At 41.6% G+C, this 22,430-nt stretch overlaps 1 protein-coding gene across 1 annotated transcript in view; it reads right to left on the bottom strand.

The window, feature by feature from the left end:
• rev3l (REV3 like, DNA directed polymerase zeta catalytic subunit) overlaps window positions 1–22,430 on the bottom strand; it is a 230,759-nt gene that overhangs the window by 30,686 nt on the left and 177,643 nt on the right. Inside the window, exons 20-26 of the mRNA XM_070885791.1 lie at window positions 20,756–20,874; window positions 17,197–17,315; window positions 15,937–16,078; window positions 8,220–8,464; window positions 7,345–7,453; window positions 5,963–6,169; window positions 4,733–4,842 (exon numbers count right to left, since the gene is read on the bottom strand). Of these exons, the coding sequence (XP_070741892.1) occupies window positions 4,733–4,842; window positions 5,963–6,169; window positions 7,345–7,453; window positions 8,220–8,464; window positions 15,937–16,078; window positions 17,197–17,315; window positions 20,756–20,874 (1,051 nt within the window). The remainder of the gene's footprint in view (window positions 1–4,732; window positions 4,843–5,962; window positions 6,170–7,344; window positions 7,454–8,219; window positions 8,465–15,936; window positions 16,079–17,196; window positions 17,316–20,755; window positions 20,875–22,430) is intronic.

Genomic DNA, 22,430 nt, shown 5'->3' with positions numbered 1-22,430 from the left:
ACTGCAGTTATACAGGGCCTTAGTGAGGCCTCACCTGGAATATTGTATTGAGTTTTGGTCTTCTAATCTGAGGAAGGACATTCTTGCTATTGAGGGAGTGCAGCGAAAGTTCACCAGACTGATTCCAGGGATGGCTGGACTGTCATATGAGGAGAGACTGGATCAACTAGGCCTTTATTCATTGGAGTTTAGAAGGATGAGAGGGCATCTCAGAAACGTATAAGATTCTGACAGGACTGGACAGGTTAGATGCAGGAAGAACGTTCCCAGATGTTGGGGAAGTCCAGAACCAGGGGACATAAGTCTTAGGATAAGGGGTAGTCCATTTAGGACTGAGATGAGGAGAAACTTCTTCACTCAGAGTTGTTAACCTGTGGAATTCTCTGCCGCAGAGAGTTGTTGATGCCAGCTCATTGGATATATTTAAGAGTGAGTTAGATATGGCCCTTACGGCTAAGGGGATCAAGGGGTATGGAGAAAAAGCAGGAAAGGGGTACTGAAGGAATGATCAGTCATGAACTTATTGAATGGCGGTGCAGGCTCGAAGGGCCGAATGCCCTACTCCTGCACCTACTTTCTATGTTTCTATGTTTCCCAAACATCGGGACCATTCTTCCCGCATCTAACCTGTCCAGTCCCGTCAGAATCTTATATGTTTCTATGAGATCTCCTCTTATCCTCCTAAACTCCAGTGAATACAGGCCCAGTTGATCCAGTCTCTCCTCATAGGTCAGTCCAGCCATCCCTGGAATCAGTCTGGTGAAGCTTCGTTGCACTCCCTCAATAGCAAGAATGTCCTTCTTCAGATTAGACCAAAACTGCACGCAATATTCCAAGTGAGGTCTCCCCAAGGTCCTGTACAACTGCAGTAAGACCCCCCTGCTCCTATACTCAAATCCGCTAGCTATGAAGGCCAACATACCATTTGCCTTCTTCACCGCCAGCTGTACGTTCATGCCAACCTTCAATGACTGATGAACCATGACACCCAGGTCTCGTTGCACCTCCCCTTTTCCTAATCTGCCACCATTCAGATAATATTCTGCCTTCGTGTTTTTGCTCCCAAAATATATAACCTCACATTTATCCATATTATACTGCATCTGCCATGCATTTGCCCACTCACCTTACCTGTCCAAGTCACTCTGCAACCTCTTAGCATCCTCCTCACAGCTCACACCGCCACCCAGTTTAGTGTCATCTGCAAACTTGGGAGATATTACTTCATCTAAATCATTAATGTATATTGGAAAGAACTGGGATCCCAACACTGAGTGGCACTCCACTAGTCACTGCGTGCCATTCTGAAAAGGACCAGTTTATCCCGACTCTCTGCTTCCTGTCTGCCAACCAGTTCTCTATCCACGTCAGTACATTACCCCCAATACCATGTGCTTTGATTTTGCACACCAATCTCTTGTGTGGAATCTTGTCAAAAGCCTTTTGAAAGTTCAAATACACCACATCCACTGATTCTCCCTTGTCCACTTTGCTAGTTACATCCTCAAAAAATTCCTGAAGATTCGTCAAGCATGATTTCCCTTTCATAAATCCATGCTGACTTGGACCAATCCTGTCACTGCTTTCCAAATGTGCTGCTATTTCATCCTTAGAGTGATTCAAACCTTTTCCCCAATACTGATGTCAGGCTAACCGGTCTATAATTACCCGTTTTCTCTCTCCCTCCTTTCTTAAAAAGTGGTGTTACATTAGCTACCCTCCAGTCCATAGGAACTGATCCAGAGTCTATTGACTGTTGGAAAATGATCACCAATGCATCCACTATTTCTAGGGCCACTTCCTTAAGTACTCTGGGATGCAGACTATCAGGCCCCGGGGATTTATCGGTCTTCAATCCCATCAGTTTCCCTAACATAATTTCCCACCTAATAAGGATATCCTTCAGTTCCTCCTTCTCAATCGACCCTCAGTCCCCTAGTACATCCGGAAGGTTATTTGTGTCTTCCTTCATGAAGACAGAACCAAAGTATTTGTTCAATTGGTCTGTCATATCTTTGTTCCCCATTATAAATTCACCTGAATTAGACTGCAAGGAACCTATGTATGTCTTCACTAATCTTTTTCTCTTCACATATCTATAGAAGCTTTTGCAGTCAGTTTTTATGTTCCCGACAAGCTTCCTCTCGTACTCTATTTTCCCCCTCTTCATTAAACCCTTAGTCCTCCTCTGTTGAATTCTAAATTTCTCCCAGTCCTCAGATTTGCTGCTTTCACTGGCCAATTTATATGCCTCTTCCTTGGATTTAACACTATCCTTAATTTCCCTTGTTAGCCACAGTTGAGCCACCTTCCCAGTTTCACTTTTACTCCAGACAGGGATGTAGAATTGTTGAAGTTTATCCATGTGATCTTTAAATGTTTGCCATTGCCTATCCACCGTCAACCCTTTAAGTATTATTTGCCAGTCCATTCTAGCCAATTCACGCCTCATATCATCGAAGTTACCTTTCCTTAAGTTCAGGGCCCTAGTTTCTGAATTAACTGTGTCACTCTCCATCTTAATAAAGAATTCTACCATATTATGGTCACTCTTCCCCAAGGGGCCTCGCACAAGAAGATTGCTAATTAGTCCCTTCTCATTACACATCACCCAGTCTAGGATGGCCAGCTCTCTCGTTGGTTCCTCGACATATTGGTCTAGAAAACCATCCCTAATACATTCCAGGAAATCCTCCTCCACCGCATTGCTACCAGTTTGGTTAACCCAGTCAATATGTAGATTAAAGTCGCCCATGATAACTGCTGTACCTTTATTGCACACATCACTTATTTCTTGTTTGATGCTGTCCCCAAACACATGACTACTGTTTGTTGGTCTGTACACAACTCCCACTAGTGTTTTCTGCCCTTTGGTATTCCGTAGCTCCACCCATACCGATTCCACATCATCCAAGCTAATGTCCTTCCTTACTGTTGCGCTAATGTCCCTTACTATTGCATTAATTTCCTCTTTAACCAGCAACGCTACCCTGCCTCCTTTTCCTTTCTATCTATCCTTCCTAAATGTTGAGTTCCCATCCTTGGTCCCCCTGGAGCCATGTCTCCGTGATGCCAATTACATCATATCCGTTAACTGCTATCTGCGCATTTAATTCGCCCACCTTCTTGCGAATACTCCTCGCATTGAGGCACAGAGCCTTCAGGCTTGTCTTTCTAACACACTTTGCCCCTTTAGAATTTTGCTGTAATGTGGCCCTTTTTATTTTTTGTCTTGGGTTTCTCTGCCCTTCACTTTTACTATTCTCCTTTCTATCTTTTGCCTCCATTTTATTTCCCTCTGTCTCCCTGTGGAGGTTCCCATCTCCCTGCCATATTAGTTTAACTCCTCCCCAACAGCACTAGCAAACACTCTCCCGAGGTGATTGGTTCCGGTCCTGCCCAGGTGCAGACTGTCCGGTATGTACTGGTCCTACCTCCCCCAGAACCGGTTTCAATGTCCCAGGAATTTGAATCCCTCCCTTCTGCACCACTCCTCAAGCCACGTATTCATTTGAGCTATCCTGCGATTCCTATTCTGACTAGCACGTGGCACTGGTAGCAATCCTGAGATTACTACTTTTGAGGTCCTACTTTTTAAATTTAGCTCCTTGCTCCCTAAATTCGTCTCGTAGGACCTCATCCCATTTTTTTACCGATATCATTGGTACCTATATGCACCACGACAACTGGCTGGTCACCCTCCCTTTTCAGAATGTCCTGCACCCGCTCAGACATCCTTGACCCTTGCACCAGGGAGGCAACATACCATCCTGGAGTCTTGGTTGTGGCCGCAGAAATGCCTATGTATTCCCCTAACAATCAAATCCCCTATCACTATAGCTGTCCCACTCTTTTTCCTGCCCTCCTGTGCAGCAGAGCCACCCACGGTGCCATGAACTTGGCGGCTGCTGCTGCTCTCCCCTGATGAGTCATCCCCCTGATCAGTACCCAAAGCAGTGTATCTATTTTGCAGGGAACCCCTGCACTACCTTCTTTCCATTAACTCTTTCTCTCCAGATGCTGCCTGACCACCTGAGATTTCCAGCGTTTTCTGTTTTTACTTCAGATTCCAGCATCCGCAGTATTTTACTTTTGTTTTAATGTTTATCTTTGTCTTCAGTTCTGAAGGGTTACACATCCAACATGTCAATAACCTGCCTTTTCATATTAGATACCGACTGACCTGTGGTGTATTTCCAGAATTTTCTGCATGTGTTTTACAAGAATGCATAAATATGTTGAACGCCACATATTTTCAAAGCCACACCTACGTACTTTTAAATTTTGGGTGATAACTTCTGTCTTGGTATCCAAAAGAATCTCCTCTCAGATATTAAGACAAGGTGGTCCAGGATCAACATTTTCTTTGCCATAACACTGATTATGCTTTCTAGTTTTCTTTCCTTTTCAAATATTGCTTCCAAGCTTGGTCTTATAGGAAGCTCAAATCTGAATGAGGCCCATCAAAACCCAGGTTCCCTATTTGAGCAGTCACTTGCTGCAAGCTCGAGATCAGACTCCCACGTGCAAATCAGTTCTGATGAAAGGTTAACATTTTAGGTTTAACCTTTATTTCAGATGCTGATCAGCAATCATTTCCAGGTCAGATTGCCAGTATTTGTGGTTTGCTTTTGACCATTGCTAACTACAGAGAAATCTTGTATTTGTTACATTAGCTGTTAAATACTTATTTAACATTGTAGTCAATTAGAGTTTGATCAACAGTTGATACCTATCAGTGTCTCCATACACAACACGCGCTCCCCACTTCTTCGTCTCATTGACCAACTTTATTGCACGCTCAAGGGTCTCTCTGGCTTTGAGAACAATGCTGTCCCCAATCTTAAAAAAAAACAAAAGTTACTTTCTCTGTACAAATATGACAATTTCTCATCCCAATTTTACACACTATGAACCTTTACAAGATGCAGAAAGAGATTTTTCATGACATTATTCTTTCGTGCATTACAATAAAAGGTGGAAACCATTAGGGGGACCTAAACGTTTCATACTACATAGGAAATTAAGTTTAGACTATTCTACATGTATGGATTAACATACTTATTTATCTCAAAGTAAATTGAGATTCCTATCTTTGACCTTTTGAAAATGGTGGGCGAAAGGAGACCCACCAATTTTAAACTGATGGCATTTGCCATTGATGTTCCAATTAGAGGAAACAGTCTTTCTGGTTCCACTCATCAAAATCTAAAAAAACCCTCTTCATTATTCCCCTGCTACTCCCATTAAATTTCCTCGGCTTTCTCTGCTCCTGTAGAAATAGTTCCTATATCTCAAGTTTCCCTTCCCTTGCATTGGCCTCGAGAATCTACACTCCACTCACCATGGAGTTACTGTCCTTTCTATAATGGAATGCAGAAAATTGCACAGTACTTTAATATAGCCTAACTATTCCATTGCAGACTTTTCAATACTGCTTTGCTCTAGCACTGGGTTATGGTTTATAAAACCCAAAATATTGTCCGATCTTTTTATGGCTTCTAAATACTTGTATTTTCCTGAAATTAAGTAATTGCAATGCTAGGCCTCTGTTCAGCCACATTCTTTCAGCACCGTTTCCTGCAGTGTCTGCACCCATTCCTGGTTTTCCTCCCAAAATGTTTTACCTCACACCTCTCCACATTAAATTGCCACCTATCTGCCCACTCCACCAACATCTGTCCTCTTTAATTATTGCTGCATTATTTCAGCAATAATTTATACAATAAACAATTATACATTATTTCTATATAATTGCATAGAATGTTACAGCACTGAAACAGGTCATTCAGCCCAAATAAAGCTTGTAAAGATACTCTGCATACACGTGCAATTATGCATGTGAAATGGATTTGATTTTTTAAAAGGCAGCCTGCACTTGGCTAAACTGGAGGCTTTTTCTTTATTTAAAATTTGAAAAGCATCATCTTCTGAAAGTATATTTTATGTATCATTAATGTACCTCAACACATGGCATTCTTCCAGAAAAGTTAGCAGCAGTGTAACCATAAGTGAAGTTGGCAATGAGCTTTAGACCCATCTGTCGAGCATGAAGCAGTTTTGTGAGGGCTTTGTCCTTCTTGTGGGCTTTCATGGTCTGTTTCACCATTATCCTGGTCTTCAGTATCTCCTCTAGCATGCTTGGTAACGTACCTTTTCGTACAGATGGCTACAATAGTAATATCAAGACATATTAGAACAAGATGCTAAAAAAAGGTTGAATCCAAATATATGGATCCAGAAAATCATTTAAACTGCTTGTTTCACACCACTATACCAGATGTGTAGGTCAGCCTATTTTGTGATTTTATTTTCATTTGAGTTAGCCCCGAGACAAGCGAACATGTTACATAGAATATACAGCACAGAAACAGGCTGTTCAGCCCAGTGTTTATGCTCCACACAAGCCTCCTCCAGCCCCTCTTCATCTGACCCTATTGATATATCCTTCTATTCCTTTCTCACTCATGTACTTATCTAGCTTCCCCTTGAATGCATCTATGCTATTCCCCTCAACGACTCATGTGGTAGCGAGTTCCACATTCTAACCACTCCGTGGAAAGAAGTTTCTCCTGAACTCCTTATTGCATTTATCAATGATCCCTAGTTTTGGTTCCCCTCCCCCCTCCCCCCACCCCCCACCCCCTCCATAAGTGAAAGCATCCACTCTACGTCTATCCTATCAAATCCTTTCATAATTTTTAAAGACCTAGACCAGGTCATCCCTCAGTCTACTCAGGGAAAAGAGCCCAGCTTATTCAGTCTTTACCAGGCTAATGAAAGCAATTCCCATTGGCCACAAAGATGCCATGGTTTTACAGCCCATCCTTGGCAGTGGTCCAATGCAGGCTCATGCCCAAGATATCTCACACATTATTTATGTCAGTGATCCTTGGGAAAATATGCAATAGAGGTCAACCTATTTTTTCATAGATATTTGGGGAAGAGGAAAAATGTACTCTTCACGTGCACCTCCTGATGTCCAGCCTCGGACAGCATTTCAGAGGTTCAGGAGCAGCGAAATATGCAAATTAAGTTACTCTTTTTAAAATGAAATTTAGGATTAGCAATATCTGAGCATGAGAGATTTGCATTTTTGCTCAAGCTGGGCAGCAACTGAGCTTTTCTGAACAAAGCTGGTCCCCCTGCTTAATGTGAACCAGGCAGGCAATTTGGGTTCAGTTCACTACAAACATTAACTACATCATCAGCAGCATCTTGTTTTAGAATCAATGTTCCTCAATAATAGAGAAGTTTTCAAATTTTCTTTGAATGATTTAAAAATATGCCTCTACTAGTTTTACCTTCAATACCATGCATAATAGAGTTGACTTTAATTCATACCTTTACAAAGGCCACCCCATTTGGTGATATAGTGATGTCATTCCAGAGCCGGTGAAGTAATTCTGGAGGCACTCTCTGTGAAGTGCAGCCAAACTTAAACTCTTCTTCTCTGATAAAAGATTTAAAAAAAAAAGGACAACGTTTTGTTTTTTGTCCTGGTAAATATTACAATATGGAACTTTTCCCCCTCTCCATCTCATGTTGCCAGTACACCGCCACACTTTCTCCAGCAGAGGGATCTGATGGTCAGGGGCAAGGAAGGTGAAGACGGCGAGGTAATCGAATCCTCACAACTGTCTTTCTCTCTCCTCCTCATTCCAAGACAAGTCGGTCAAATCTGAAGCAGCGATCAGCATCGAAACACAGCAGGATGCTGGTCAATGGGACCAGGCTGGACATCATCCAAGTTATTTTCCTTCTGGGTGTGAGCACCGACATTGGGTGGGGTGGGCAGAGGTAAAGGCCACTTGAGAGACTACCTCCAGATTCACACTAAGTGTAAACATATTTCAGGTAGGAAACTCAACCCTCCCTCGCCAAAAGAAAACTTTAAAGACAACGGCGCAGATTTTTGCGGTGGGTACGATGGTGCACTCAGGAGTACACCACCATACCGCCTTAGAAATCCACCACAAGTTCGGGTTGACAGGCCATGTGAACTGCCACCGAAAACCTAATTGCTGGCGCGGAGTTGGGCTATTGGCTCACCAACTCACCCAGCAATTAGTACGGAAATTTTAGGCCTAGTGGAACCAGGCACATGGCCTGTTTAAATGTCACTGTATTTTTTGAACCAGTTCAATCCAATCTCCATTAAGATCGGTTACACTGGACACCTTAACTTGCATTATAATTAGAAAGGAAAAATGTCTTACTTTCCCAGGTAGTCAATATTGCCCAGGCATGTAGAGTAGCAATAGTTGTAAGCTATGATGATAGAAGGGTACAGGGACTGGAAATCCAGAACCAGAACTGAGTTGCTGTAGAAGCGAGATTCAGGCTCCATCACAAGAGGAATGCACTGAGGGGCTCTCATGTGGGATCGCTGCTGCACACTGGGAGTTATAGCGATATAGTTCATTGGTTTGGCAACACGCAACATCATCGACTCCACACGATACTGCAAAAACAGGAATGCATTACAAACAGTGTTGGTCAACTATAACAAAACTTTTTAGGTTTATGTACATACTTTTTCTTTCTGTCCTGAAAAAGAGTTAACTCACGAGAGCTGGCATCTTTTATGACAACCTAGACCATGAGTGCTGGCAGGTGATTCAACCACAGGGAGAGAGGTGTGTGTCTGATCACGGGCATGCTCAATTGTGTCTTCATATAATGTCTACATATATGCCCTTTCTACTAGGGGCTACTGGATAGCTTTCAGGAAACCGAGCTGATTTTATCCCGATCTCAGACTGACAGCCACATCCCCAACATCACGAGGGCTAAGATCAATTTTAACATAGCTCAAACTCACGCTCACGACAGATGATCTCGTACTAGATCAGGAAGCATGTTTATACACCACGCCATTAGTGGAATCCTTGGTTTGTACGACATATGTTCTTGGTGAGTTCTGTACTGAGAGTTGGGAGGGGAACTTCAAAGCTTGAAAATGGACACTCTTCCAGGGCAGATCATCATCATAAGCGGTCCCAAGTATTGAGGATGACTTGCTTTCACGCCAAAAAAGGGATGAATTTACGGTGTTTCAATGAAGGACCTAATATTCCAGGTCCCGAACTACATCCTGAAGGGTGGAAGATGCCTGTGCGTGGGTTTTAAAAAAAAACGTGTGGTGGCCATTGCACACCAGCCACCACATGGGCTTGACAGAACTAGATATTGGTGCAGAGCAAGGAAGGACAGATATGGCAGTTACAGCAGAATAAAGCTCTCTTCCTCCCAACCCAACAATGTGCCTCAGTCTGATCAACTTAAGAATGCCCCCTACTGGACCAATGTGACACTATTTCTCACTTCGTGCTGAAATATAAACTATTTTTACGGTGGGCTCACATCCACTAAAAAATAGTTTGAGATTTTAAAATTAATTTCACATATGACCCTTAAAGCCAATGGACAGAGGAGGGTTTTAACCTATCAGTCTGGAATCATAGGTGCAAGGCTAATGGGTCACCAGTCTTCCGTTGTAATTTCTATTTGTCTGTTGTCACAGAGGGGATATTAGGCAAGTAACCATGGACAATGAAAACAAATCCAATGTTCTCTAAAACTCCATGACAGTCAGATAGATGATCATTTTCACATAGCTGTACTGGTACACAGGATCCACATTGCTGGAATTGTAATGGACACTTTCATTATTTGATCAGTATTTGGAGTAAGATGCTAATATTTTATAAATCAGTTCTAAAGTAAATTTCATTTACCCCAGCCCTCACACTAAGTCATCTGAAGTTTTTCAGCTAAATTATGTCTTATTATAACAGGCACTTGCAGTACTTAATGTGTTGGGTAAGAGTCTATCATCCAATCAGAGATAGGATAATTAGCATACATTTCTTTAAACTTTTCCTGTAAAAAAAATCAATTATATTCTCTAATTTTTCATGAGGTTTTTAATTATTTTTCCAATTAACCTGAGTGCCCATGCAAATGAGGCTTAATTAACATACCTCTGGTCACAGTTAAAATCACAATTTCAAACTGCAATTCCATCTTTTAAGTTTTTTGTAAAAATATATAAAATTTACAGCCTTACTAATGCTGTGCCCATCTACTCCGACAGCTCGCTGCTGCACAGAAAGCAAAAGTAAACTACATTTTACTATGTGGTTCACAAAAATATTTTCATTGTTTCATTAAATATGCTATGATTTGCTCTAGCTCAATAGGAGGCCTTGAACTAAATGAAAGATCAACGTTCATTATTCTCCAGTGGCTTTTGCACTGGGGGGGGGGGGGGGAGTGTAAATCATCATCATCATATCATCATAGGCAATCCCTCGGAGTCGAGGATGGCTTGCTTCCACTCAAAGTGAGTTCTCCGGTGACTGAGTCGTCCAATGCGGGACCAAGTCTGCGTCACAGGTGGGGCAGTCAGTGGTTGAAGGAAAGGGTGGTTGGGGAGCCTCGATTGATGCATGCTTCTTCCGCTGTCCACGCTTGGTTTCTGCTTGGTTCTCGGCGATGGGACTCGAGGTACTCAGCGCCCTCCCGGATGCTCTTCCTCCATTTTGGGCGGTCGTGGGCCAGGGCTTCCCAGGAGTCGGTGGGGATGTTGCACTTGGTCAAGGAGTCTTTGAGGGTGTCCTTGAAGCGTTTCTTCTGCCCACCCGGGGCTCGCCTGCCGTGTTGAAGCTCAGTGTAGAATGCTTGCTTTGGGAGTCTCATGTCGGGCATGCGGATGATGTGGCCTGCCCAACGGAGCTGATCAAACACTGTCAATGCTGGGGATGCTGGACTGAGCGAGAACACCGACGTTGGTGCACCTGTCCTGTCAATGGGTTTGCAGGATCTTGCAGAGGCAGCGCTGGTGGTACTTCTCCAGCGTTTTGAGGTGTCTGCTGTATATAGTCCATGTAGGAGGGTGAGCAATATAGGAGGGTGGGTATCACTACTGCCCTGTAGACCATGAGCTTGGTGCCGGATTTGAGGTCCTGGTCTTCAAATACACTTTTCCTCAGGTGACCGAAGGCTGCGCTGGCGCACTTAAGGCAGTGTTGGACCAAGTCGTCAGTGTCTGCTCTTGCTGACAGTAGGCTCCCGAGCTATGAAAAATGGTCCACATTGTCCAAGGCCTCGTCGTGGATTTTGATAACCTGGGGACAGTGCTGTGTCGGGGTCAGGTTGGTAGAGGACCTTTGTCTTACGGATGTTTAGCGTAAGGCCTATGCTCTTGTACGCCTCGGAGAAGGTGTCGACGATGGCTTGGAGTTCGGCCTCCGAGCATGCGCAGACGCAAGCGTCGTTTGTGTACTGTGGTTTCATGACAGAGGATGGGACGACCTTGGATCTGGCCTGGAGGCGGCGGAGGTTCAACAGATTCCCATCTGTTCTATAATTTAGCTCCACTCCAGCGGGGAGTTTGCCAAGGGCGACATGTAGCATTTGCAGCAAGGAAGATCGAAAAGAGCGTTGGTGCAAAGACACAACCTCGCTTGATCCCGGTCCGGACGTGGATTGGTGGATTGGGTCTGTGGTGGATTCATTGGTCAAGATGTGGGGGCGAAGACAGACAAGTGAGGAAAATCAAATTTATACTTGACAACTCTGGATGGTCTTTTCCATATTCGTTCCATTTCTTCTGTTTGGGAAATCAGTGACTCTTGGTCAATTTAAAATGATCAGAATAAGGAGAGGGGTTGGACAAATTTATTTTTTTTGTTTACAGAGGGCTGCTGGAGCATGGGAGGCTTTGACACATGGAAAGATTGAGGCAGAGACCATTATATCTTTTAAGGGAAAATTGGATACATATTTAAAGCAGCAAAATAGGACAGCGGAATTTGAATTGCTCAAAAGAGCCGCACAGATATGATGGGCCGAATAACTGCCTTCTCTGCTGGAAGCATCAAATGTCCCATGGTGGGTCTCACTGGAACACTTGCAAAAGTTGCTTCTGAAACTTGCAAGAGCTATTCTGAACATATCCCACAACAATAAACTTCAATGATGTTATCGTAGGTTAAGAGAGTCCAATCTATGCAAGTATTTCTCACTTAAGGAGCAAAAGCCATGTGTTTTGAAAAGATTATGCTGTAACGTATTAGTTAAACAAAGCTAAAAAGGTCCTCAGAAGCATTACATTCTGGATGATGTGCGCTGTAACTGTACCAATGATTCCCAAAATCCATCACTGAAATGAAGTAGAATTTTATAAATTATGCCCATTACTACTGCCAAAACAAATGTATACGTTATAATTATGGTTGATTAGCATTTTAGTATAAAATTTTAGTGATCCTGGCTGATTAAGGATATGTGAAAGAGAAGATGATGAAATTACTGTTTTCAAACAGACACAAAAGCAGATGGTTTATGCAACATACTAAAAAACAGTTTGCTACACAGATGTCCATTAAATTTCTATTTAAACTTTGGATAACGGCACTGCATGAAAAACTGGCTTAGATAAGAGACCCAAGGTGCTGACTTGTTGAAACTATTGAATCATCAAAGGGCTCTAGTTCCTGTCCAAGTGTAATCTCGAATTCCTACATTACAGCTGTAATATGGTTCTGAAGGTTGCACTAAATTTATTGAGTAAGTGATTCACAGTTAGACATCTACTAGTATAGGATTAAACTTCAGCCATCTCTACAATGCCACTGGTTTAAATCCACTGAATCTGGTTTTACTATGGGCAAAAATGTGCAATTGAAGATCCGTTAACGTGAGAAAAGTCCAAATCTGGTAATCACACATCAGAGAGGAAATTATGATTACTTTAAATGTCTTTCTTTCAGAACACAAGTGATTGGTCTGAAATAGTTATCTGTTGTGGAAAGAGCTGTGGAGAGGTGTGTGTGGGGGGGGGGGGGGGGGGGGGGGGGAAGAAGAAGGGGTAAAGAGAGCACAAACGGAAGTCAGAAGGAGAATGAACGAAGATAATTTTAGGTACTACCTGTATAACCATCATTCATTTTACATTAATTTCTACCCTTCCTCTTCCCCTAAAGCTACCCACTCCTGCAAGGATACAGTTCCACAGGCCCAGTCATTCTGCAGGACCTCATTTAAGTGCCAATTCTCCATGTGTGCCCAGGCTTTGTGATGACAGGTTTTCAATGAGTAAACATCGTAGTCTATCCATAACCCAATGCTTACACACATTACTTTTCCAGGAGGGTCACTGAATGGCAACTGGGTCAGGGAACCTGCATAATTTTTCTCTTCCTGGTCCAAAGCTACATGAAGGACAATTACAGCAACGTTACTGCTACCCTCGCTGAGATTAGCCAACTCGGCAGCGATGATGAATCAAACCTAGAACCACCGAGTAGGTATGATTCAGTTACACCCTGAATTCAGCATCAGCCATTGCATAGGCTAGACCTCTAGCCATCATTCTTGAAATCAAGACACATTTCAAATTCTCCGGGTTTGTCACCTAATCATCAAAAGCAAGGGAATAGATTATAGAATTATTTATATCCCTAGTGCATTCCCTACCGCTTATAGCAGGTGTGTTGGTGCTAACATGGTTTGCTCACTATAGGAGGTGGATGGTAAAACCTCAGTTGTTGTACAGGGCACTTTTGGTCTGGCGGATTGATCAACAGACTAAAATGTAACAAGCCAAGGTAATCTCACCTTAATGCCGGTCGAGGAGCTGATCGAGCAGCTGCTGAAAAATCAGTTTGCCTGAAATATCCAGATCTTTTCAATCAGAAATTGTAATTGACATCGATGGGAATGGCAAGTGGCTACCGATAGGTGGCCAGTATAAACGGTTGCAATAACCATGGGTGGTATTGGGGAGTGGAAGTGGAGGTGGTGGTGGGAAGGACTGCACTTCCTAATAAGTAGACAGCTTAGCTCAGTTGGGAACACTTTTGTGCCCCCCCACAAAGTCAAAAGGTTGTGGGTTCAAGCCTCACTCTAGGAGGCATAATCTACATCAACATTTCAGTACTCTGGTGTGCTGCACTGCTAGAAGAGACATTGAATTTGTTCAGGTCCTGTGGAGCTAACTGAAGAACAGAGAGTTTGTCAGGTCTCCTGACCAACAATCTTGTCTCAAGTAAAACCACCAAAACTAGTTTAACTAACCATTCATCTCACTTGTGTTTGTGGGATTTGGTGCATGAAATTGGGTAGGTTTGCTCTCTGGCCGGCCTTTCATCTTCCACACTCCATAAACAAGCTAATCCAAAATTCATTTTGACCGTAGCCTAACTCGCAACACGTCTTGTTCACCAATCACCCCTGTGCTCGCTGACCCTCATTGGCTCCTAGTCCACCAACACCTTGATTTTAAAATTCTCATCCCTGTGTTGAAATGCTTCCATGGACTCATCCTTCCCCATCTCTGTAACCTCCCCCAGCCCTAAAACCCTCCCTCAATTCTGGCCTCCTGTGCATCTCTCACTTTCTCTCTCTTCTTCCCCCCCCACCCCCCCAATCCCCTCACTAATTGTAGCAGTGTCTTCAGTCGTCTAGGCCCCAAGCTCTAGAATTCCCTCCCTGAACCTCTCTGCGCTCTCCCTCAAGAATCTCCTTAAAACCTACCTCTTTGACCAAGTTTTTGGTCACCTGTGCTAATGTCTCCTTCCTTGGCTCGGTATCAATTTTTGTTTGATGATTCTGTGAACCCCGTTGGATGTTTTACTAAGTTGATATAACAAGTAACTATACTTCAAAACAGTAATTTATTGTTTGTGAAGTGTTTTGGAAGAGGACATGCTAAAGCATGAAGTGCAAATTCACGTTTTCTTTACGTTGTTTGATCCCGAATGGGAACATTCTGTTCTTTTTGACTGTTTTAGAGCATTATATGGTCAACAAGCAGTTCCAGAGAGTTAAATATGTTCCACCTGAAGGAGAAGTTCAAGTATATTTTAAATAGAGTGTTTAAAATATAAACCAAAGGACCTTTTGTTGTACTTTACACAGATAAGTGATTTGCCCAAACGTTGAACCATGCTATAATGTTGCTAATTTAACCAAAAGTACGTGGAGAAAGGCATTTCTGAAAACAGACTACCTTTACTTCCAAGGATATAAAAACACAAAATGCTGGAAATCTCACCGGGTCAGAGGCAGCATCTGTGGAGAGAGAAACAGAATTAACGTTTCAGGTCGATGCTAACTCTGTTTCTCGCTCCACAGATGCTGCTTGACCGCTGAGATTTCCAGCATTTTGTGTTTTTATGTCAGATTCCAGCATCCGCAGTATTTTGCTTTTTTACTTCAAGAACATGGATTACAATAACTCTATCCAGTTGAATGTCTCCTTTATTAGCTCAAAATGTAGTATCTTTTCAGATATCCTACAAATCTAGATGGGACACATTAACCTAGGAAGAGATTGTTTTATGTCCAGTAAATGTCCTTTAATATTGTTAGAGATCTTAAGTAAGGTCAACAAATTTTACCAACGAGTGTTCAATCAATACAACTGCCATCCACCATAATTTTATGAAACCTTTCATGTTCGAAGAGTTTTGTGCAGAACAAAGGTTAAGATCCAAATCTGGAAGCAGGGTTTATTTGTGGGAAGGCTGGAACAGAGTGGCAGAAAAGGTGGAGCATGCCAACATCCTTTCTATAAATCGCTATAGTGAACACCAAATTTAGCTGCGGTTCAGAAGCTCCTCTTAGCATTATCCAGGAATAGAATCTATTTTCCTGGTTTACATGCAAAAAAAAATCTTAGCATAATGATTTTATTCACCATTTTCCAGTTCATTTAGGACAATTCGAATAATTGCAAATTACAAATACAATGGGAAAAAGACATTAGTATGTTTTACATGTATTGACTAATATTATCCTAACATTTCTAAAGAAAAGTTCTCATTCTATTTATGTAATGGAATCAGAACTGTAGTAAATGGTAATATTTAAGAATTACAGGATCATTTCTGCACCAGACACAGAAGATGAAAGTTAGCCACTAACCTGTGCGCCTCTTGTCAGCACATGATAGAACAAGATACCAAACAGTCGGGCCAATTCGCTTGTTCTTCCGATCACATCCAGCTGCTTCAGCAACTGTAGATTTCCACATACACGGCAAATATAATGATCAACCATCTTCCATCTGTAATAGAATAAAATCCTAGATATTGGAACCACCAAAACACTCCAGAAGTTACTGTACTCATTACAGGATTCTGTCTGCAAAGGAATGCTCATCTGTATCTATATCAAACAATTATCAGAAGATATTCTTCTAAATTCATCTCTATCGAGTGGAGGATTGCAGTATGTCATTTAAGGAAGGGAAAATGAGGACTGATTTATTTTCTGTTCATGAAGGTGGAGGATGTAAACATTGGGAAATGGGATTCAGGTCAGACAGAGCATGTTCGGAAACAGAATGGTCATCGAACTTGTCTTGAGTGTTCATCAGTTCCACATATCAAAAGGATTGGGAAGCACAAGTAGGACGTGTGCAAGTTTACGACATCCATTTGTACAACAAAGGGGACACTGTTACCTCCCCAGAGTTAAGAATAAATGCTATGTCGCGCACAGAGAGTCAACACCAGAATACGAAGGACATGAACCAGAGAAGGTACCTATAGCAGACCCAAAATTTGTACTACCAAGGTACTGCCTTGGTTGCTCCTGATTGGGACTGAGGAGTTATGAAGCCCATTGCTGCGGAGAGCCCACAGCTGATGGGCTCTGATCAGGCAGGTTTCTGGTCTGTCCTCCTGACACTTGAGTGGAGGGAAATTTGCCAATATCGGATCTGCAATCAAAGTTTATGTATTTAGTTTATGGAAATAAAGTAGTTACAATTTTTACTTAGCTTTAACCAGGTTTGTGTTCAGGCTTTGGTGCTTTCAAATCTCAGGTGGTATATACCTACATACATCACAAATGTTATTACTAAAAATAAGCACAATGAGTTGACCTATAGTGGGTCCATGAGTAGTCCTAAAACAAGCCATTGCTTGGAACTGGGCTCCTTGACCAGAGGTTAGTGAGTACTCCTGCCAGCCAAATGCAAGCTCACTGCTTTTGGTGCACAGACATTTTGTTGCTTCTTTTCTCAGGGTATATCTTGGTTAATGTAAGCTGGATTGGATAACTGAATAAACTGGAATTTTATGTGTGGAAACTGTGAATCAAACACTTATACCTGGAAATCCAAGTGAAATCCAGACCTAGAACAATATGCAAGTTAAATATTAAAATGGAGAAGTTTACCTGTACAAATCGGTCTTATTATCAAACCAGTCAGATAGGACACGGAAGGAAAAGAGTGGAAAACGCTGGTGAAGAACATGAAAGGCTACATTCTCAAAAGAGTAATTGTTGAGAGCAACCTGCAAGAAGAAAAAAATTACAATACTCTGCAACATCATGGCATTTTGTGTACACAAGTTACACTTAACTGAGCTGTTCAGTAACCAAAAGTATGTTAATAAATGTATTGTAGAATAATGTTCAGATTGAAATTTGCCCCATGAAGGTAGGTTTGGGTGGAAAAAAAGACACAAAGATGTAGTAAATGTCTGATATTTTCTATATTATAGTGCAGGTAACTGGCTGAATGTAGCTGTCAGTTACTTGAACGGATTAGAAATTGTAAACTTTATATAATTCTTCTACAGACAGGCGGTATGTCATTTCTATGACAATTAAAACATGATATTGCAACTTAACATGTAACTTTGAATAAACCATGAAACAAATGATATCACCCCCCACCCCCTCCCCCCTCCCTGTGCTGAACTATACTCAGTTGCAAAGTGTACTAAAGAGGTTCCCTTTAGGTTTAGCTTCCCTAGTCTTTTTCTGTAACTTATAGGATCATTTGTTGGGTGGCATGGATCTAATTTTTTTTTAAAATCATTGAATATTCAGCTGAAATGTGAACAAGTGCTCGATTACGCATGCTAATCTTTTAAAATACGTTGTAGGGTGTTTCAAAATAAATTGCAGCATAGGCCAAAAAATGTGAAAAATTGTTGATGTTTAGAAATTACAAATTGTTACTCACATGAATTAATGATCAACAAAAAAAACGTATATTGCTTTTAATAGGACCAGTGTTCCTATTGTAAATAGAAAGCTGGTGGACAAAGAGCACAGAATGATATTCACTTCCCACAAATGTATCCTAAAGGGATGTGTAACAAAGCACTTGTTGACATTTCAGCTGAATACTCAATGACTGTTCTATTATTAGAAGCCGTGGCATCCAATAAAAACATTCAGGAAGTTATAACAAAGGCCTTGGAACTTAAAACAAAGGGGGATTTGCGACCGGACAGTTTCGGAGAAAATCATTTGCCTCAAAAGATAATTTATTCAAAGTTAAATTTTTTGTAGCAAAACTTTGAGAACACTCGGCTTTCGAGATCTCTCCAACAGAACGACAAGTCCTTTAAAAGCACTTCCGCACTATAGGAATACAACCGACATATGGATACCTTCCTTCCGCTGAATTCTAGTATAAGCAAACCTAGGAACCAGTCGCTTGGGATTTTACTGCGAGAATAAGATAGCCAATGCAGAATTGTTTTATGTGTGTGGGTCCCTGTATAAAAGTGGAGACCAGCACATTAGACACTGGCTCAGTATAAATGTGAAAGGAGGAGAGTAGCACAAGGACATCATTCTTTTAGAACTGGGCATTGTATAGTTGTGTAAACACGAGTTTATAGTTTTCTGGTGATCATGGACATTAATATTGAAAGCTTCTTTTACTGTGTATTGTTATAACATAATGCACATGGCACTGTATTTCCTATTAAACTCAAACACATAGAAATTACATGAAAACAGGGCTCTCGGCCCAACTAGTCCTTATTAGCATTTACCCTATATGCAAACAAAATAGATTTAATCACATTTATCCACCCTGTTTCTATATCCCTTCAATCCCTTTTCCTACATCTATCTATCCAATCTAATCTTGAATGTGCATATAGTTTCTGCCTCAACCAATAACCCTGGAAGTGAATTCCACAGCCCCACAACTATCTCTGAAGAAGTTTCTCCCACCCTCAGATCTAAATCTCTTACATTTACTCTTGTATCTATAGCCCCTCAACTAATGAAAACAGATCTGTTTCTACCATCCTTTCATAATTTTAAAGAGGTGGGTTATGTAGTAATGACCTGGGTACTTCAATGTTCTTTCTGGGCAGTCAGTGTGGGATCAGCACACGATGAGTTAAAACAGCTTTCTACTGAGCATGGGTTGTAAATTGTGCAAGGGCATTTAAGGAAAATGTAACTCCACAGATCAGAAGGCTGACCTGCGAGCCTATCAGGTCACTTGTGTTTATTGCAATAAAATAATTAGGAGAGATTGAGAAGAGTTAAAAGTGCATGTTTGTTGTTATTCTGTTGACATTTGTATGCATCGTTGATGTACTATGATGTATTGGTTGTGTGCCTGGAATGTAGCGATCAAAGGTAAAGAATGGTACAAGATTGCGAGCGAATGTGTTTGCATAGCTCAAAATGGAATCGTGGAGTATGTCCCAACAGAGCTCATACTGGTTGTGGATAGTATGTCTCAACTCTCAATGGTTTGTGAACTACGAGGTTTCAATGAAGACTGATCTTGCATTGCTACAACTGCGTGTGTGTTTAAAGCAACAAGACGAAAAGGAACAAGCTAGCAGTTCAACATGTTATATCACTATATAATCTATATTATTCCAAGTCTTTCTTCGTATTTCCTCAAACCAGGCAGCATGCCCAACACTGCACACAGTACTTAAAGATCTTATTGAGGCTGTATGTCGGCTCACCATCAGCTCTTTTCTTTTATATTTTATAATTGATACTTCTGGAGGTGAAAATTATTACAGCCTTATCAATCTGAGGTGCTGTCTTTAATGTTGTGAACCTGTCCCCCAAATCTCTACTCTTCCACAGCCCCGAACCTCCTCCCAGGCAGAGTATAATCACTGCCATCATTCTTCTTTAAACCAAATCCCTCACACACACATAGAATTTATACCTGCCGGTCTTAAACCCGTTCCACCATTTTATCAATATCCATTTGCTGTTTCCTTTGGGCTTCTAAGGAATTAACTCTACCTCTTATTTTTGTATCACCTGGAAATTTCAACACCACTTCCTCTAGGCATATATTCAAATCACTGATCTACACAGTGAACAGAAGTACACCCAGAACTGAACCCGAGGGACAGTTATCCACTTCTGCCCTTAACTCCTACTTTGCTTTCTCCCTTACAACCATTTTTTAAATCCAGTTTGCCAACCTCCCCCTGATTCCATGTCCCTTAATCTTCTGATAACCTCCCATTAGGATACCTTGTCAAATTCTTTCCTAAAGTCCATGTACACTACATCTACTTCATTTCCCCATCTACCTTATCTGTTAGTTCCTCAAAGAATTCTATGAGGTTTGTAAAGTACGATTGTCCCCTTCGAGACTTGCACCAATTACTTCTAACAATTTTATCTTTATCTAGTCATGTGCTCATTTCATCCTAATTAATTAATCTATCACAGATATTAAGATAACTGGCCTGCAATCACTCAAAAGACACTTCTTTATTTCTTACTATTCAGCTCTTTACCGAGAAATTTCAAGTAATCAATATATACTAAAGAGGTAAAAAAATATAGGCATTTGTTCTAACAGAATCAAAATTGAGAGATGAGAGGCTGCTGGTAAACAAGTGGAGCTTTACCGAGTCTGCACTGTTTTACCGAACCTACTCCGTTTGTGTCATACGAGCGAGGTATCCATCTTATACTTTACAAAAGTGACTATTACCTCGCTCCTCATCATTCTCCAAACATTCAGAATGATCCGTCCCACGATGTTTATCTCCGACATGGCAGTTGCACCATATTCATCCCTTTCTGGAGCAAAACGGTTTTCTTTATTGTCATCTGATAAAACAAATGATTGTTTTAAAATCTTCATACACACATTGTTTCAATTTAAAAAAAAAACCTAATACCATTGTAGCAGTCTTGAAATAATGTTTGTATTCTATTCACTAATATGTGTAGTGCTGCTGATAATTTATAGGCATGTTAATGCCTGATTACCTATTTTAGCATAAAATCATAATTTTGACAAGTTTGATTATAATTTAATTAGGACTTATCATAAATGACAATCAAAATAAACAATCTTGAACTGAACTTCGTGTAAATGTATCACCACAAATTATTTTTAAGTGAATTTAGACATCTGTATTTTTCACTTCTTTTGAAGCAGTCATATTTTAACACGGGTTCAATTTGTCACAAACTCCACTGACAACCAGCGATGGTGAAAGGTCACCTAGCAAAAGGGCCAGGAAGTGAAGTTTGGCTATCAGCTGCATAGTGAGAAATAGGGGCGAGGAGGGGATCTAATGGATAAGATGAGCTCAAAGGCGGCAAAAAGAGAAAGTAGATTTTTAAAAATTCATTCATACGATGTGGGCATCACTGGCAAGGCCAGCATTTATTGCCCATCACTAATCCCCCATAAGGCGGGGGTGGTGAGACACCTATTGGATCGCTGCAGTTCTTGTGGTAAAGGTACTCCCACAGTGCTGTTAGGGAGGGTGTTCCAGGATTTTGACCCAACGACGATGAAGGAACGCCGATAAAATTGCAAGTCAGGAAGGTGTGGGGGATCAGGACTAGGATGGGAGGACCTTTGGCTTGTTGGACAAAAAGGGGGAAGCAGCAGAATGGTTGGTCGCCACCTTTGTGACAAGGTAAATCAATAGCTCCTCGCACTTGTTGCTGGAAAGGAACGGAGGGGTCAGAGGAGAGGGGTTTAAGAAGATACTTGGTAGTGGAGAAAAGAAGCTGGGTTATGTTTGCCCTCCAGGATGATCCTGGAATAGTGAGTGATTTGGCAGAGGAGAGCAAGATCTTGATGTGGTCCAGGCAGATCTGGTGATGGATGGCTAAACCAGATGCGCCGATGCACTCAGGGCTGTGCCTCTCGGTCTTGAGGGAATGAGGATGGGTACCATACCGACGAGAATGACCAGATGAGGGAGAGAGTAAAGGTTCTGCTAGGGACAAGGGCTTCAAAGGTGGAGGTGAGGGATAGGTTGAGCAAATCTACAGCTGGAGAAGTACCTTGGTTGTGGAATGCCGAAGGCTAGGCAGTTGTAAGGCTTTTTCCAAAGGTGGATGCAGACCTGCTGCTTTACTACACACGTTTTATGCGTCTGCAAAGCATCGGGACTGGAAATCAGCCGATTTCCTGAGCACTGATCATACAGCTTCTTAAAAAAACCCTCAAAAACTGTAGACTGCACTCTGGACACCAGATGGTCTCCATATTGAGCGCTTTTATGGCTGGTAAGCAAATTTCTGCTCCGACATACTGCTTCCCAATATTTGGTACCACAAGCAACACTGCAGAAGATCTACGTGTTACATTTAATTGTTCAAAATAGAGTTGATCCTTCACTGGCATTTTTGACAGACAAAAA

Source organism: Pristiophorus japonicus, chromosome 7 (genome assembly GCF_044704955.1).
Source record: "Pristiophorus japonicus isolate sPriJap1 chromosome 7, sPriJap1.hap1, whole genome shotgun sequence".
NCBI classification, from domain to species: domain Eukaryota; kingdom Metazoa; phylum Chordata; class Chondrichthyes; family Pristiophoridae; genus Pristiophorus; species Pristiophorus japonicus.
Note: the sequence above shows the minus strand (reverse complement) of the source record. Positions and strands in the feature narration are given on the sequence as shown.